This window comes from Mesoplodon mirus, assembly GCF_964341445.2.
Source record: "Mesoplodon mirus genome assembly, chromosome: 3".
In the NCBI taxonomy this organism is placed as follows: domain Eukaryota; kingdom Metazoa; phylum Chordata; class Mammalia; order Artiodactyla; family Ziphiidae; genus Mesoplodon; species Mesoplodon mirus.
Window position 1 is genome coordinate 129,315,198 of NC_138978.1, and position 18,092 is coordinate 129,333,289.

At 37.1% G+C, this 18,092-nt stretch overlaps 1 protein-coding gene across 2 annotated transcripts in view; it reads left to right on the forward strand.

Moving 5' to 3' along the window:
* The window catches only part of SMYD3 (SET and MYND domain containing 3), a 738,989-nt gene that overhangs the window by 215,922 nt on the left and 504,975 nt on the right, over positions 1 to 18,092 (forward strand). For both annotated transcript variants that reach the window (XM_082612030.1, XM_082612031.1), the window contains exons 4-5: positions 803 to 860; positions 2,729 to 2,865. In XM_082612030.1, the coding sequence (XP_082468156.1) occupies positions 803 to 860; positions 2,729 to 2,865 (195 nt within the window). The remainder of the gene's footprint in view (positions 1 to 802; positions 861 to 2,728; positions 2,866 to 18,092) is intronic.

Here is an 18,092-nt window from a genome sequence, read left to right on the forward strand (position 1 = left end):
TTTTTAAATGTACATATTGTGTTGAACTAAAATACACAAATTTATTTCAAAGCTTTAATAAATTCAGAGCAACTTTGTCATTATGCGTTTCTTTAATCACTGGATATTAAAAGTATAATAATATTATATTTGAGTCTGAACTTTTTTTTTGCTTTATTAGTATTGAAAAGATAGAGAACCACTGTTAGAGCAGAAATGGGTTGCTTCAGAATCACCCAGGGCTCTAGTTCTCAGTCTTCACCCCGACCTACAGAATCAGAATCTAATAGAAAGTAACTGTAATGATAGCTACTTTCTGTTGAGCACTTACTACTTCTAGGCCCTGTGCTAATTGCTTTACATGATATACCTTATTTCATTCTACAACAACTCAGTGCTATTATTACTCCTGTGTTTCACATAAGGAAATTGACACCTCAAGTTTAAGTAACGTGCCCAAGGTTGCACAGTTTGTAATAAACTCTTATTTTTATTCATCCATCTTTGCTTTTCTATAATAATTAGTAGTAAAATCCTTACAGTGATACAAGTCTGTGGTAGAATTGGGGAAAAAAAGAAAAGAATGGAAACTTCTTGTAAAAGAATTTTGTGTTTGGAAATTAAATTGGTGGGTCAATTTGCAACACAGATTTTAAAGTTGTGACTGATTGAATAATTTAACTCTAAGAATGATGAGAAGGATAATATAGAAAATTATCTTTTTAACAGACTTGCATTTGAATATTTAAAGATATGCAAACATATTCATTTATATATTGGAACACTTGAAATTGTTTTTGGTGTTTTCCCCCCTTCTTCATAGATGGAAGAAACACCCTCTGAATCGGAGAAACTTTACTCATTTTATGATCTGGAGTCAAGTAAGTGATTCTCTATCAGCATCTTAAAAGTTCTATCATTTATTTGCTGAACTGATGAGTTGCCTTTTTTTTTTTTAAACTTTGTTTTTCTGTCTCTTTATTATGTGAGGCAGCAAACCTTTTCATGCTTTTATATAGACACATTAGCTTACTTAATTTATTCTAGGGTAGCTTTGGCCCTAGAGGAGTTTGTGAGGTGCCATAGAGGTGTCCAAGTTAGGCAGTGAGGAGAGTATAACCCTTTGTCCAGCTGACAGAATAAATTTTACTTCTGTTTTTCCCTCCTCTTTCCCTTCTTCCCACTCTTGGTTTCTTTTTGATGTTAGGAAACAGTAATGTGAATGGGGCCTCCAGGGAACATTTAGATAATAAGGAAAGTAGAAAGTACCGATGACTTAGGCTCTCTGACAGCACTGAGCGTTGTTCTTCTCCTGAACGACCATGGTGGTGGCCAACCTCCTTAACACTGAGAGGCTTTGCAAATCTGAGTGTGAAGTGAACGTAGGGTTTATGTTTCTTTCTACTGGCACAGATCACAGATCCTCTTCATTGAAGTTGTAAATGACTTTTAAGTCAAAAGTAGCAAGAGCTCATGGAGTAAATGTGCTACACAGTTTAATATTTCTAGATGGAGGCAAATAAAATCATCTAGTACAGATTTATGGTTATGGAATCCTAAGAGCCAATGATAATAAATTATTATTTAAGGAATCATTGGGTTAATTTGTTCTGTTGAACAAGTAATTTAAATAAAATATGTAGACCGGACATGAGCAACAGAGTTATGCTGTAGTTTCATCTTGATCTATCTTTTCAAGTTTTAATAGAGAACTAGTCATTTTTTTCTTCTTTTTGCGGTACGCGGGCCTCTCACTGTTGTGGCCTCTCCTGTTGCGGAGCACAGGCTCCATATGCGCAGGCTCAGTGGCCATGGCTCATGGGCCCAGCCGCTCCGCGGCATGTGGGATCTTCCCGGACCGGGGCACGAACCCGCGTCCCCTGCATCTGCAGGCGGACTCTCTACAACTGCGCCACCAGAGAAGCCCCATTTTTTTCTTCTTATAATACTGGTAGGTAAATAACATCTCTTTCAGTGAGTTTTACTATGAACATTAGCCCTGCTCAGTAGCAGTGTCATACACGCTGCCTTAAGTGAAGTGCTCTCAAACGTTATTAATTGAACTGTGCACTCCTAGTCTTCACACCCCTTTGTGGTATAAATGAAACTGAGTTTTTAAAGGGGTGATATTGGCTTTGGAACTTTCTCCTTCTGTTTGGGTTGAAGCAGTATCATATCTTGTTTATTCAACCTGAAAAGAGCTTGAAAATGAGATTTCTTTGGTTGATTCATGTTTTTTTCTCGATGTACTTTCTACTTGACCAGTTTCACCAATTTGAACTCAATTTAACTGAACTTTTCAGTTCTTGCTGTCTTTTTTTTTTGTCTTTGAGATGATACTGTTTATCAGTTAGTTATGACCTGGTTGTAAATTGTTTCATGGAAAAGTCTACTTAAATTCACTAACTAAATAAGCATTTATGGTGGTTTGAACATGTGTGCAGGAGGATGTAGAAAATCTGCTAACACACATCATTACTGATTTTGGTTTTAATGTTTTTTCATCTGTGTGTGTATTTATTTTGTTTTGCTAGGTGTTTGATCTTGTTTTGTAGATAACGTTTGGAAGAATTTGATAATGTATGATAGTGATTTGTAGTTGTCAAAAAATAAAAAGATGCGTTTGATCTCTGTCAGAATGGAATCTAGGGTAGGAAATATCTGCCTTAACAGCTACCATTGAATACCTGAAAATTATCCATTGCAAGTTCACTGTGTGACTGTACTATTTATTTTATCTTTAAAAAAGATATTAACAAACTGACTGAAGATAAGAAAGAGGGCCTCAGGCAACTTGCATTGACATTTCAACATTTCATGAGAGAAGAAATACAGGATGCTTCTCAGCTGCCACCTTCCTTTGACATTTTTGAAGCCTTTGCAAAAGTAAGTGTTAACTTTGGTATCTTTGCTAATGCCATAAGTCAACCCTTTACTCCTTATTTCGTTGTTGATCTGTGAAAATCCAGGACCCTTCATGCCTTTATCAGTCCCCTGCTTTACTGAGTAGAGAATGGGAGAATGTATTGCTTATATTGAAAAGGTATTATTTTTTCTGCTTTATCAGTATTCTTACTAATGGCCCAAGTATGTTCATTGTCAGCTCTCAAAGCACACCCTCAAAAGAGTGTGCTTTCTTTTCTCAAAAGAAAGTAACATATTCCATTATTTTTTATGAATGGACTTAAGTTTGCTATTGAGTCCATTTAGTTTTGTGGTGGTTGTTTCAGCAATGGAACCTTCCTTGAAGTGAAAGAGATCATTGGAATCCATTTCTTGATTAAGTGAATTTTAAATAATATGAAAATATAATCATTTCTGATTTTAAAATAATTGCCCAAATTGCCAAAACATTTGTTTAAATGTTTTAAGTCATGAAAATCTTAGATTAGGGATAGAAAATGGGTATAATTTAATATTTCATTGTGGTCTCTTGGTAATGGGTACCTGAGTGCTCTTTTTGGAAGTGATTCTGAGGGTTTGTTTGAGTCCAGAGAGAAAGAATGCACTGATTAATTCTTTTTCTTTTTTAATTTATATGTTCATTTATTTATTTTTGGCTATGTTGGGTCTTTGTTGCTGTGCGCGGCTTTCTCTAGTTGCAGCAAGTGGGGGCTACTCTTTGTTGTGGTATGTGGGCTTCTCACTGCAGTGGCTTCTCGTTGTGGAGCACGGGCTCTAGGTGTGTGGGCTTCAGTAGTTGTGGCTTACGGGCTCTAGATCGCTGGCTCAGTAGTTGTGGCGCACGGGCTTAGTTGCTCCGCAGCATGTGGGATCTTCCCGGACCAGGGCTCGGACCCGTGTCCCCTGCACTGGCAGGCAGATTCTTAACCAGTGCGCCACCAGGGAAGTCCCTGATTGATTCTTGATATCTACCCTGGGATAGGGACAAAGGAACCGGTATATCCTTTGTTATTATCATGTGTTTGCCGTCCTTACTTTCTCATATTGTGTGTTTGGCTTTGCTTAAGTATTGATCATATTTTTAATAATAAGTAAAATTTTACATTTGAGGGTGATTTTGTCAATTTTACAATTTATATGCACACATCCAATGATATATTTATCTTGTGAATATTTTTAAAGTATGTTTTATAATCTGCTTATTTTCTAAGAATTTAAATGTGATTAGTGTGATTGCTACAGATTTATTCTTGTTTTTCCCAAATGTAGTTTTATTCTTTAGGGTATGCTCTTACGATTTTCTGATAATATCATCTTAGCATTACATTCTGGTTTGTCTATTAATTAAAATTGATATCAAAATGTAAGTGTTGTTTATAATGCATCTGAGAAGTTTCTCATGTTTATTTCATATGCTTCTGAAAATTACAACCTATAGTAATGCTGCGTATACAGTGCACACAAGCTCTTTTGATGTTACATGCTATACAACGTAACACCTACTGAAAGATAAAAAATATACCTTATGATGACTGTAACTTCATTTCTAGTGTTTCCTATTGTTGAAAAATGTTCAAGTGCTAATTACTGGAGTTATTAGTGTTCATAATAACTATTTAAAAATACTTTCATTGCTTAACGTAAATTGTAAATTACTATCTTCTTTCTCTTGTTTCTTTTAAGATAATTTTAATCTCATGTATCTTACAATGAACTTTTCTCTGTGCTGTGTAGGGGGAAATTCTGTCATTATGATTAAGCAGACAAAGTTTTCATAATGTGCTTTCCTTCTCCCCACATACTTATATTTGTTATTGCTACAAAAGTAAAATGTATACATTTTTGTAGTGTATGGGGGAATTGGACTCAGAGCTGTGATTTCTGCCTTAAAATATAGGTTAATAATCAGAGGAAAGCAGCATTAACCTATGGCTCCTGTACTTCCTTGTAAAAGTTTTGTTTATATTTTATAGACTGTAGTTATTTTTCTGCTTATACATTTGTCCTTAAAAGAGAAAACTCTCCTTCTTCTCCCCTCCTCCTCCCCTCCTCCTCCTCCCCTCCCCCTCCTTGTCCTTCATTTTTTAAAAGACTAGAATAGTCTTAAAATCTAATCAGTGTCCTGCAAAGCTTAGGGATGAGCCACTGAGCTTATAACTTTGCAAGTGTGTGATGATGCCAATCATGACAAATGCATTGGAAGTGGGTGGAGAATGCTGGACAGGGAATTTTATCCCTACCTACTGCCCCCACCCCATCTTACTGGCATGGAATTAATCAAAGAGAAGAAATGGGCACTTCAGAGAGTGCTGCTTTCTTTTGCTGCTCCTACATGTGTAGTCTGTCAGGAGTGGTTCTATGCTGACCTGCCTTTCTCACCTTAAGGAACTAACTTTTTAATTTACGCTTCAAAGAAAGCTGGCTTCACCTGGCCTCCAAAAGAAAAGCCTGTTTTATGTTTTGCTTTTCCTCCCACTCACTTATGTTCATGCAGGTTCTGTCCAGGTATTAGACACGCGAAGCTTGTGTTTTGGCTCCTCTAATTGTCATTTAAGACAAGAGGAATTCTGAGAGCTTTTCCAGATTTGTTTCTATCTTAAGTTTTTTGAATCTTTGATTATGGACTTTTCCAAACACACACAAAAGTAGAGAGACAATTCTAATGAACCCTCATGTTTCCATCACTTGGTTTCAATAATTTTCAGACTTGTTTTATATCTGATAGATGTCGCACAGATGTTCTTTGCCTTTATTTGGATTTCCAAACATTCCTTACAATTGCTCTTTTGCTGTCAGGCCTCTTGGCCTCCTGAGAGAGGTGTCTGTTAGTGAATTCCCTGATCAAATTATGCAAGTTTTGTTTTGTTTTGTTTTTCTTTTTTTTTGCCGCACTCTTGTCCAGGGTTATCAAAATATATGGTTAATTCTAACTCTGAAAATTATCTACCAAGGCAAAGAACCTCAGCAAATCAAAAGTTTTACTTGGGGATATGCATATATTTATCAAACTTGTACTGCCTGGAAAGGAAAGGGGTTGGTGGAGGATGAGAAAGTTCTTAATCCTGAGAGCAAATTTCTTCGCTGCTGAGCTGATAGCATTTTCTCGTAGAAGACCGTGACGAATTTCTCAAAAGTTAGCAATTTATATTTCGAACACTCTGGGGTTTTCTGTTGAAAAATAGTGTATATCTCCTGTTGGACTAGGTTCTTAGTGCCTCTTGTGCTTCTGTTGCTCAGGACTTGGTTTTGCTTGGAAAATGTCCCCCCGTCCCCCTTCACTACTCCGAACACATTATTGTGTAGTCTTTTTTCCAGTTATATTTCCAAGTGTTCCTTTTTTCTCCACTTCCTGGTTACCAATATTAGCCTCCCACTCCCCATCCCCACATTCACACACACACACACAGCAACTGGCAGTTGGGATTTAGAGATAGTACTTTGCTGTATGAAATATCCTGTTGACTTCTGAACTTATTGCCTGTTGTAAAAATTAAGTAGGAAGGAGAAATTTTTCTAGGGGAGGATATCAAGGAGGACTTCACATAGGAAGCAGAAATTAATGGCATGAATTTCAGAAGAGAAGATGCTGTTGGGAAACAATTATAGAGAATGGTCTAGAAATACTTGTGGGGAGCAGGGCGGTACTGACTCCTCTAACCCCTGGGTAAGAAAAATATATTGACTTCCTATGGAAGATTTGAAAAGGCAGTTGTTACCGGTGGAATACATGTTTCAGTTATATTTAGTGATTACAAAAAGAGTTTGAATGAAAGCGTGATGCTTAGAATGTTTGTTTTGCTTTAGGTAGTAAGAGAAAATTAGCGAGGGTAGTAGTACCTCTAGAATTTCTACAGCTGGGGAGCTGCAGAGTGATGATCTGGTTGGATGGAAACGTGGGAGTGATTTGCTTGAAGCTTTATTTGCATACTTTTTTTTTTTTTAACTTAGATTGTATCTTACTTGGGGGTGTGGCTGAATGGAAATAAAAGCGTAAGGTATGAGGAAAGTGGTGGTTCGCCACTGACAGTAATGAAGGTGGCCAAAGGGTGGGAGATGTACTGGGGATACTTGTTAGTGAGCACAGTGGAGGCGCGTGACTATTTGTATATTCATCAAAAATAGAGGCCAGACTCATCTCTGCTGGCTCTTTTTCAGATTGTTTTGAGAAGGGATTCAGATTGTTTCGAGAAGGGAAGATGTATGTTTCCATCTCCACAGGCCCCTCCTCCTTCCCACTCCCCAACTTTTTTTCCTTCCACTTCTATTTTGAAATAAGATTTCTGGTTAGATTTCAAAATGGATTTATCTTGGCAAGACAACTCCTATGGTTCAATCTGTTGATAGAGTTTGAAACATTTGCTACAAATATAGAGAATGTATGTACAGGTAATGATGACTGTAAACTTTAAAAGGTGAGAAAATTACAGTTAGAGGGCAAATTTAAATGGGAGGTTGAACAGTAGTATGATGGCTAAGTTGCTTTTTCAGACAAGTAAGTGAAATTCTCTCAACCTCAATTTCCTCATCTGTAAATGGGAATAATAATAATAATATTTACAGATTAAAGTGAGGAGTAACTCTAAAGTACTTAGAGTGTCTGACACGTTATTAATTTCTACTACTGCTGTGCCTATTTCCCATATTTATTTGTATTCTAGTATAAAACTTCAGTGTTGTATGTCTCCCTGTGTTGTCATGTAGCCAAGAGTGTAATCTGCAACTGATTGTAAACCAGAGTCTCAGATGGTTGCTTACACTTGTGCCCAGTGCTGGTATCCCATGCCCATGCCGAGAATTACCTATCTTGTTGAAAAAAAAATTTTGCAGGCAGAAAACAGTACCTTTCCCCTAGTAAGTGGCTTGGTTTCAGCCCATAGCTATTGTGGACAGAAATTGTTTACTATGTCCTACATTCATCGCAACTCCATGATTTCGGAGTAGTTCCTTGGGATTTCATGTAGGAAATATAAAAGCAAGCTTACTATGATGAATGAAATGTTTCTCACACATGAAGCTTAAAAGGATGAAATTAAATTATAAGGGTTTTGTTGTCATGTCATAGTCCACTGAAATGACATGGAATGTCTCTATTCCATCCCCCCAAACATACACTGGTAATTATTGGTAACGGTTATTCTAAATCTAATGTCAGTAGATTTAGTTCTGAGCTTATTTTCTATGCATAGAGTATATTTTGTAGCGATCACTGTGCAGAGTTCTAGAACAATATACTTATTTTTTTTCTGGACTTAAAACTTCCTTTTCTAAAAATGCATTTGGTAGATTGATTAGAATGTGATAAGCTCTGAACAAAATAATAGAAAATGGACTAGTTGCATAAAATGTTTCAAAACCAGACACTAAATTGAAAGCAACAAGAATAAAAGTGAACTTCCTGACCACAAAACAGATGTCATTGTTAGTGCTGCCAGACCTCTGCAAAGTACTTTTTAACTCGATAATATTATATAACTGCAACAGAATTTTTTGATTAGAAATTTCACATCTGTTTGAGAAGATGTTCCCTCTTTTTTTCTTTTAAACAAAATAATAATTTTCCTGGTAGAATGTTATTTTTGCTCTTTAGGGCACATCTGTGACCTCCAGAGCTTGCCTTCTGAACTCTAATTTTTAATGCTATTAGGGGGAGCTGGTTTTGCAGTATACACTGTGGTTGTATAGATTTGAAAGTGAGAATTTTAGGTGCTTTTTGTACTATGATACTTAAAGTTTACATTCAGTTTCATTCTGAGTAAATTCTTTTTCACTGGGGGAGAATTTTTGTTTATTGGAGAAACAGTGGAGAATGGGTTAAAATGAGAATCTGCTAATTCATAGGATGAAAATAAATAGTAATTTAATATTTTTGATTGAGATATGTTAGAAATAAGACACAAATGATAGTATATTTAAGATTGTACTTGCATTTGCCTGGTATGTGCCATTAGAGTGTTAATAAATATTCTATGTGATATTCTGCCATAGCCTCATAATTTTAGTAAAGTATATAAGTCATCATGGAGGAAACAATTACTAAATAAACCCTTATTGGGTATTTTTACTTGCCAAAGAATGGTGTACCTCAGTAAAAGGCAAGAACAAATTTGTTTATGATATATTCATTTTTTTAATCTTAAATTTTTCATTTAGTTAGCCCTCTCATTCTGGATGTAGTGGTGCTTTATTACTTCAATGTTGCTGTTAGGCTAATTTGTGGGACAGATATTACCACTATTGTTTTGAAAGGTTGGGAGTGTGTGTGTTTGCCACTTGGAGGTTTCAAGTTCATATAGGACCAAATTTTAGAGCCTTTTTGTTGATCAGCTTAGTTGAATTTCACTACCGTAGCATGCTATAAAGTAGTAAAGAAGGCAATCTTCTGAATTAGTAAAGTGACAAATTGTCTAATTACAAAGCTTATATGAAATGGCAGTATGATAACTTTGACTGCATTACTAAATGATCCCTGTGACTGATCAGATGTGCCTGGATTCCATTAAGGAAAAATATGCCATTAAATATTTAATACTAAAAGCAAGGAGACATACCAGGATTGCTAACCTCCAATCACCAGGGTGCATGTATCTCTACATTTGGAGGTAGTTGCTAGTTGAGACATCTCTCTCGTCTGCTCACAACAGTTGCTAGAAGGCTTCATTATTGGGATTATACTTTTCTTCTGGTTTTAAGTAAAGCAGGCAAACAGCCAGCATTCTTAGCTGCATGCACATCCTGGCATTCTAATTATGAAAAGCTGATGCATTTATGATTTATTTATTTATTTTTTACAATAGATTGAATCTCTGAGGAGATTCAAGAGACAGTTATTCTCAGAAATGTTCTTCCAAGTAAAGTGACATTTGTAGGACACTTGAGATTTCAAAACAAAACAATTCATGTATTTTTAATGATGATATTTATCTATTATGTTCTTCATTATTAAGCATTCAGTTACTATTTCTGTTCCTTTATGTACAAATAACCTATGATGAGTTGGTGTCTGTTTATCATAGTTAAGGACCAGATGCCAACTAACATCTGAAGTTCAGAAGGATAATTAGTAAATTCTTAATCAGCATTTTTACTTACATGTGTGTTGGTCAAGGCTGATTATGTACATAAGGCTAATGCTTTGATTAAAACTATTAATGGATAAACGTGTTGGCCAAGCCTTGTTGCCTTATTTATTTGAGTGTATAACTTGCCATTAATTCATATAGAGGTAATATTTAAAAAATGACAGTATGTCATTATGAAATGGTAGAGGTTACTTTCATTGCTTTGGCCTTCCCTTTAGTGACAAAAACCTTTATTAGAGTACTATGTCTCCCTACTAGAGTATGACTTTCTTGGAGCTAGGAATTAGATTTTATTTATTTTGAATCCCTAGAAATCTTCATTGTATATAGTAGGTGTTTAATTGTTGACTGAGTTAAATAATGTATGAAAACTGTACCTTTTCTGTTTTATGGCGTGTTCTTTGTTAAATATTTTTTAAAATTATTACATTACTGTAAATATACAACACTAGGTAAAAAGGAATCTTTATTATGGTAAAATTCAAGAAGTTCAGTTGATAGCTCAGAATCACAGAAGCTGTTATTATCATAAATTCTTCAGGGAATAATGAATCATTATATTAATTATTCCAGAGTTCAGCAAACCTTTTCTGTAAAAGCCCACATATTTTACACTTTGTAAGCCAAGAAGCAAAAATGAATTATTACTGGCGATTTGTAATGCACGCTGAGAGGGTTACTTATGGTCTCCATGGCAACTCCTTAACTCTTCCGTTATAGTTGAAAGCATCCATGGTTAATATATAAGTGAATGGGCATGGGTGTCTTCCAATAAAACTTTGTTTACAGACACAGAACATTGATTTTCATATAATTTTTACTTGTACCCAAATATTCCTCTTTTTATTTTCCCCCCACCTTTTAAAAATGTAAGAAAACATTCTGAGCTTGCAGGCTGTGCAGAAACAGGTGGTGGATCAGATTTGGTCCATGGGCCATTGCTTGCCAACCCTTAAATTATTTTTTGTAAGCCAAAAGATTTTTTTGTACACAGTAGGAGACAGCACGTGTTATCAAGAACTTCTCTAATTAAAAAGATAGGAAATATTTTATTTGTTACCTTCCAACAAGCCACTGGTTCTCCAATGACATTTGTAAGCATAGTACGTATACAATAATTGTTTTTTGAATTTATTATTTTTTATCCTCAAAACATTTGATTCAATGAATTTAAAATGTTTCAATTCAGTAATATAGTAGAAGAGATGTAGTATTTCACTAAGGATTAGGAAGAAATAAAATTCTTAAATAGAAAAATTGTGTACTTTACTAATGTCTTACATACTTAAACTATCATTCTTGGTCTTTTGTTTTTGTTTTCTTTAACTACAGATGTTATAGTTTGTTACTTTGCCTTGAAGAGAAATGTAAATACACATTTTTCTTGTTTAAAAAAAATTATTTGTTTATTTATTTTTGGCTGTGTTGGGTCTTTGTTGCTGCGCGCAGGCTTTCTCTGGTTGCGGCGAGCGAGGGCTACTCTTCGTTGTGGTGCGTGGGCTTGTCATTGTGGTGGCTTCTCTTGTTGTGGAGCACGGGCTCTAGGCGTGTGGACTTCAGTAGTTGTGGCACGCAGGCTCAGTAGTTGTGGCTCGCGGGCTCTAGAGCACCGGCTCAGTAGCTATGGAGCACAGGCTTAGTTGCTCCACAGCATGTGGGATCTTCCTGGACCAGGGATCGAACCCGTGTCCCCTGCATTGACAGGTGGTTTCTTAACCCCTGCATCACCAGGAAAGCCCCAAGACACATTTTCCTAGTAGAATTATTTTGGCTGTGTAACTCGGGTTCAGAAATTTTTTGTTTGAGTCTTCAGATCTTTTTCTTAGATAATGGATATTGCCTTCAGATTTTACTTTGTGATTTGACTATTTCTGTTATGAATGAGAAGGACCTCTCATGGGAGGAAAAAAAAGGTTTTAGGGGTATAACACTAATAGTAATGAAAAATTGTGATAAACTGCTCTGTTAACATTTTTCGAAACAGAGTGATAGTTTTGATGGCAGAAATCAGACATTGCTATATAATGAAGAAAACAAGGTGGTATATTATAAAGGTAAGCAGGTAAGTTTCGGGATGGCTTCTCTAAGTCAGATGAAAACAATGTGGCCTGATCAAGAGAGAAAATAGCCCAACTACTATCTGAAAGGGTCAATTTTCATTAAATTTTGCTTCAGTACCTAGTGTTACGTATTTAAGGAGACATATTTAGATAAATGTTCTTCGTAAAGTATGACGAAGGAAGGACAGAAAGCCCTGTCATATTGGGCAAGCTGACTATAGCTCAGTATCTGGAAGAGCTTTGTCATTAGAGTGGTCCAAGGATGTATCAGGCTGCCCTGGCATAGCTTGGAGCTTCCTGTCCCTGGAAGTGTTTCATTCCAGATTAGAAGCACATGTCAGGATGAGTTATCTCCATGAATAAGGTAAGGCTTGATGATATGTAAAGTGCTCTGTGTTTGTCGTATTCATGGTGCATAATGGAAGAATGTAGTATATCTTTCCCCTTTCCCCATCTTCTCTATCCAAGTCCAGCTTCTTTCTTTTTTTTTTTTTTTTTTTTTTTTTTTTACCGGTACGCGGGCCTCTCACTGTTGTGGCCTCTCCCATTGCAGAGCACAGGCTCCGGACGCACAGGCTCAGTGGCCATGGCTCATGGGCCCAGCCGCTCCGCGGCATGTGGGATCTTCCCGGACCGGGGCACGAACCCGCATCCCCTGCATCGGCAGGCGGACTCTCAACCACTGCGCCACCAGGGAAGCCCCAGCTTATTTCTTTGATGAAATCCACCTGACTAGGATTGATCCTTCCCTGTTGTAAAATCAGTAGCCACTGGTATTTTCTATGCCAATCATTTGGCAATGGTGAATATTCTCTCTTTTAATTAGCTATATGTCTTCATTTCCTACATTCCCAGTTAGATTGTAAACTTTGTGAGAATAGGAGTCATGTTACCCAATTCCTTCCTTAAGCATAGTACAACCATACAATTTTAGGCCTGAAAAGATCACAGAAACTATCCAGTTCCGTAGTCTCCCCACTGCCTTCCCTCTCCCTCTTTCCATGATGCATCAGTTTTGGCTCAGAGAAGGTTAATAAAATAGTCACCCAATGACAGGATGGATGCTAAAATTTAGGTCTTTTGAGCTCAAATGCTCTTTCTCCTAGTTGATGCCTAAGTGCTCAAGAATTATTTTCTAAGTTGAAGTAAAAATGTGATAGAGCAAACAGAACTTAACGTTACAAACAACTTATCAACAATATCTATTCCTTATATATTTTTTCTAGCTTTATTGAGATGTAATTGACATATAACATTGTATAAGTTTAATATGTGCAGTGTGTTGATTTGATACACTTACATATTGCAGAATGATTCTGACTGTAGGGTTAGGTAACACCTCCATCACGTCACATAATTACCAAATTTTTTTTTGTGTGTGGTGAGAACATTTAAGATCTACTCATGTAGCAGTTTTTAAATATGATACAGTATTATCAGCTATAATCACTGTGCTATCCAGTAGATTCCCAGAATTTATTCATCTTATAGCTGGAAGTATGTACACTTTGTCCATCTCCCCATTTCCTGGCACCACCCCTCTCTATTCCTTATATTGAAGGCTATCAGTATACAGCCAGAAAATTAAGACTAAGTTACACCATAGGATTACTCTTAACAGCATTGGAAACTAGATTAGATTGTCTTTATAATGATGAGTTTCAGTCTCAGGGACTCTGTATGGCTATGTTTAAATGATGGTGACTTTCCAGCCATCTGGATACATTCCCTTCAGATAACTCTGTTATAAACGGAACTGCTTTATTACGTACTTGACAGTATGTGGATTTGTTTTGTATTCCTCATTTTTTTGTCCCATATTTACCAGGAAGCCAGTGGGTATTTAGACACTGGTCTTTGTCTTACATGAACAGATCAAGGGATAATTGAGGATTTATCACAAGTTGCCTAGTGCTGCACTCACCCAATTTTATTTTTTATTTTATTGTTTTTACTCTACAAAGTACTTTAACAAATATAATCACATTTATTACTTACAACAACCTTCTGAGTTATTGTTATTATTCCTTTTGCAGATGATGGAATGCTTAAGGTCACATTATTTTTAAATAAAGGAACCAGAGCTTTAACTTGACTATCATGATTTTAGATTTTCTCCATCCCACCATACTGCATTCTGTGTTATGTTAGTTTTATGTTAAAGCTCTAATTATGAACTATTGTAAACCTTAGGAGCAAAACCAGAGTGAAAGAAATGAGAATATGTATGATAAGATTTCTATCACTAATACTAAAGCACTACTATAGGCAAAGCTTTAAGTGATTTAATTAGGATTCCTTCTGTTCTCATACAGGTGGTGCATCATGTCTTACATGTCTCTGCTTCATATATTCAAATCTAAAAAGGGCTGGCAGGGAGGGTCGGGGGAGGGTGGGTTTTTCATATCAAATATTTCTGAGCTGATGCTGCCACAACTCTATGTGAAAATAAAGATGATTGAAATGGAATTTGCATGGAGTTACGCTAACTTTTGCAACCTAGATTCCACAACCTTGAAGTACTGAATATTAAAACATTAATTATTCAAGAGCCTTCAGCTTGGTTCTATCTTGTTTTCAAGTCGTTATTGGATGTGTTTTTTTCCCTGTAATTCTATAAATGTTTGCATTTATGGATGAAACCATTTTATAATGCAAAAGAATATATATGCAGTATAGAATAAAATCCTCTTTGGCTTCTTTGGCACCTATTTTTTCTGTGACTGGTATTTATTTGCCCTTAAGATTTATACCTGACATTAATAACATAGACAAATAATTTAGAAATACTGTTTTTGAACAAATACGTATCAAGTAAAAGCATTGAAACTATGTGTGACCAAATTTGGCAATTGTGGGAGCTATTTCAAGTTTTAATTAACATTTTTTTTTTGTTTTTTGCGTTATGCAGGCCTCTCACTGTTGTGGCCTCTCCCGTTGCGGAGCACAGGCTCTGGACGCTCAGGCTCAGCGGCCATGGCTCACGGGCCCAGCCGCTCCACGGCTTGTGGGATCTTCCCGTACTGGGGCCTGAACCCGCGTCCCCTGCATCGGCAGGCGGACTCTCAACCACTGCGCCACCAGGGAAGCCCCTTGTTTTTGTTTTGATGCTATAGGAAAAGATTTATCAAGGCATTATTTATGCAAAGCTCTTTCATCAGGATCAGTTGAATTAGGAACAGGATTAAAAATATACTTTACAGCACTTTCTTTCCTACCGTCCTCCCCCATCATAGATGGCAGTGTTTTATTGAAATACAGGGCAAACTCAGCATCTGAAGAGGCCCATGTGACTTGCTGGTTGATGTCCTGGGCCCTGTTTCATCCTTTTTTTTCCCCTAATATTTATTTTGCTGCACTGGGTCTTTGTTGCGGCATGTGTGATCTTTTAGTTGTGGCATGCGTGGTCTTTTAGTTGTAGCATGTGGAGTCCAGTTCCCTGACCATGGATCGAACCCGGGCCCCCTGCGTTGGGAGCACGGAGTCTTAGCCACTGGACCACCAGGGAAGTCCCCCTGTTTCATCCTTCACAGCCGTTCATGGGCTCTTGGTGTTTCAAGTTTAGAGCGAAAGTTGGTAAGGTATGTTGTTTTGGTGCCTCAGAAGTCTTTTGTAATAGCAGATGACTGTGGGTTTTCTTGTTTTCCATTTGTCCAAGAGTCCATAGAACAGTACCCACTTAAACCTCAAGTATGCAGATCTTAAGGTGTGATATTGTCCAAATTTTAGATATCTTTTAATTGCCTTCTGTGGCATGACCTGCCACTGATTCTCCTTCTACGTCTCATACCATTTAAAAAAAAAAATTATCTTTCACTAGTTCTCTTTTTACCTGTTGAATGACAGGCATTCTACTGCCATGGCCTGACTTGCTGAGCCTTGCTGTTTCCTCTGAGGTCCAATCCCATATTTTCTACTTAATAAAAATCTTCATTTGCATGATCTGTTTTAACTTCAGATTCATCCAATACTTAAACTCTTGTCTTATCCTCATTAGGATATGCTGCTTCTCCATCTTTTCCATCTTTTTTCTTAGCATGTCAGTCTCCTGAGTCAGCCACACCAGAAGCGTCAGGGATGCCTCTGAATATTCCCTCTCTCTTGCCTTCTGTATGCCCTGATTATGCTGCTTTTGAAATATCTCTTAACTCTGTTCTTTTCGTTTTATATATTTTTTGCCTCTGGCCTAGTTAAGTCTTTTTATCTTGCCTACTTGGCTCTAACTAATCTTTTTGCCTCTCTTTCCCTGGATCTCAACCCATTTTTAATACTGCCTTCAGAAATATATATATATATATATATATATAATTTTTAAAAAAATTAATTATTTATTTTGGCTGCTTTGGTTCTTCGTTGCTGTGCGTGGCTTTCTCTAGTTGCAGTGAGTGGGAGCTACTCTTTATTGTGGTGAGCGGGCTTCTCATTGCGGTGGCTTCTCTTGTTGCAGAGCATGGGCTCTAGGCACGCGGGCTCAGTAGTTGTGGCTCACAGGCTCTAGAGCGCAGGCTCAGTAGTTGTGGCGCTCGGGCTTAGTTGCTCCACGGCATGTGGGATCTTCCCAGACCAGGGCTCGAACCCATGTCCCCTGTATTGGCAGGTGGATTCTTAACCACTGCGCCACCAGGGAAGCCGTAGAAATATATTTTTAAAATACCAATCTGATCATTTGTATCCCCTTTAAATGTTGATTTCCTACTGCCTGTTGTATAAAATCAGGGTTTTAAAATATAGCATTTGAGGACTCTGCAGGCCTCTTCCCATGCTGCTTTCCTGGAACTGGATGACTGCTTGGATAGGCTGTAACTTGAGGGGTTTAACCATTTTCTTAGCACCTTGCATAGTAACCAGCAAGTTGCAGGGATTCAGTCAATGCATGCTTTCGCTCTTTTACATTGTTGCATTGTCACCTTCATTTTGCTTTTCTGCCTTCACATTACTGCATCGTTAGTGTGTTTCTTCACACTTCCAAAGCTTGATGATATCTGAAGCATTGTTGCTATGACAGTAGCAAACAAAGGTAGGCAGGACAAGTAAGTCCTCTGGATACGGAATTAGTTTTGACAGGCTAAGGTATTTTTGAGCCAGTTTGTAAAGCTGCCCGTGTATATGAGAATACACAAGGAGAGGTTGTCAAAGCCAGTGTGACAAATCAGCAAAGCCTGGTTATGGCTGCTGGTGCTGTGTGTGTGTGTGTGTGTGTGTGTGTAAATGTGTAAGCAAGGAGGTGGAAATCATTGTGTTCCTTTGGATCCTAAGGTAGTGTGCTTCCATCTCGAAGTCATTCTGATTTGATAGAGGAAATGTAGCTTTGAATACAAATTATCAGCAGTAGTTGAGTGGGCTTCTGCTTTGTCAACACTGCTGGGTTTGATAATTAGAGAATTGCAGGGATGTGATCAGATTTTGGAATTCCATTCCTGGCAGATATCTATGTGTTTGCTAATGGTTGTCAGGCAGGCTTCTAGCTTTTCTTTAGAGCAATTGATAAACATAAGTTTTCTATGCTGAAAATATTTTCCTCATATCAGTGATGTTTGGATGATCTTTGTCACTTCTTACGTCCTCAAAGTCACTAAAGAGAAGCTTGCAAATTCCTTTGCATTTTGTGGAAGCAAGGCATTATGCTCTATGGTTATAGTTAGAGCTCTTTCAGCTTATTAGAGTAGAAGGGTATTTTCTACATGGCAAGGAGTGTTTAGACTTAGATGATCTTGGTATTTAAAAGTTCTTTTGAAAACAACTTCATGTTTTCAATTACAAAATAATATAGTGGCTCAGAGAGTGTGATAATTCACATATATAGCAATAGTTATCAGCGTTAGTTGAGTAGGATTCAGAGTACTCTAAACTCTTGCCATTTATCATTTCCCCTAACAGTCAAGATTCCTTTCCTAATTCCAACCTTTGCATGTACAACTCTTTCCATTCTTCCTGGCAAATTCCTTTTCATTCTTCAAGATTCACTTCAAATGCCCCCTTTTCTAGGAAGTCTTTCTCAACTTCCTTGGACATGGCCCATTATAACAGGTATGAGAAAGTTGAAGTATAAAATATAAGTGGATTAAAAAAA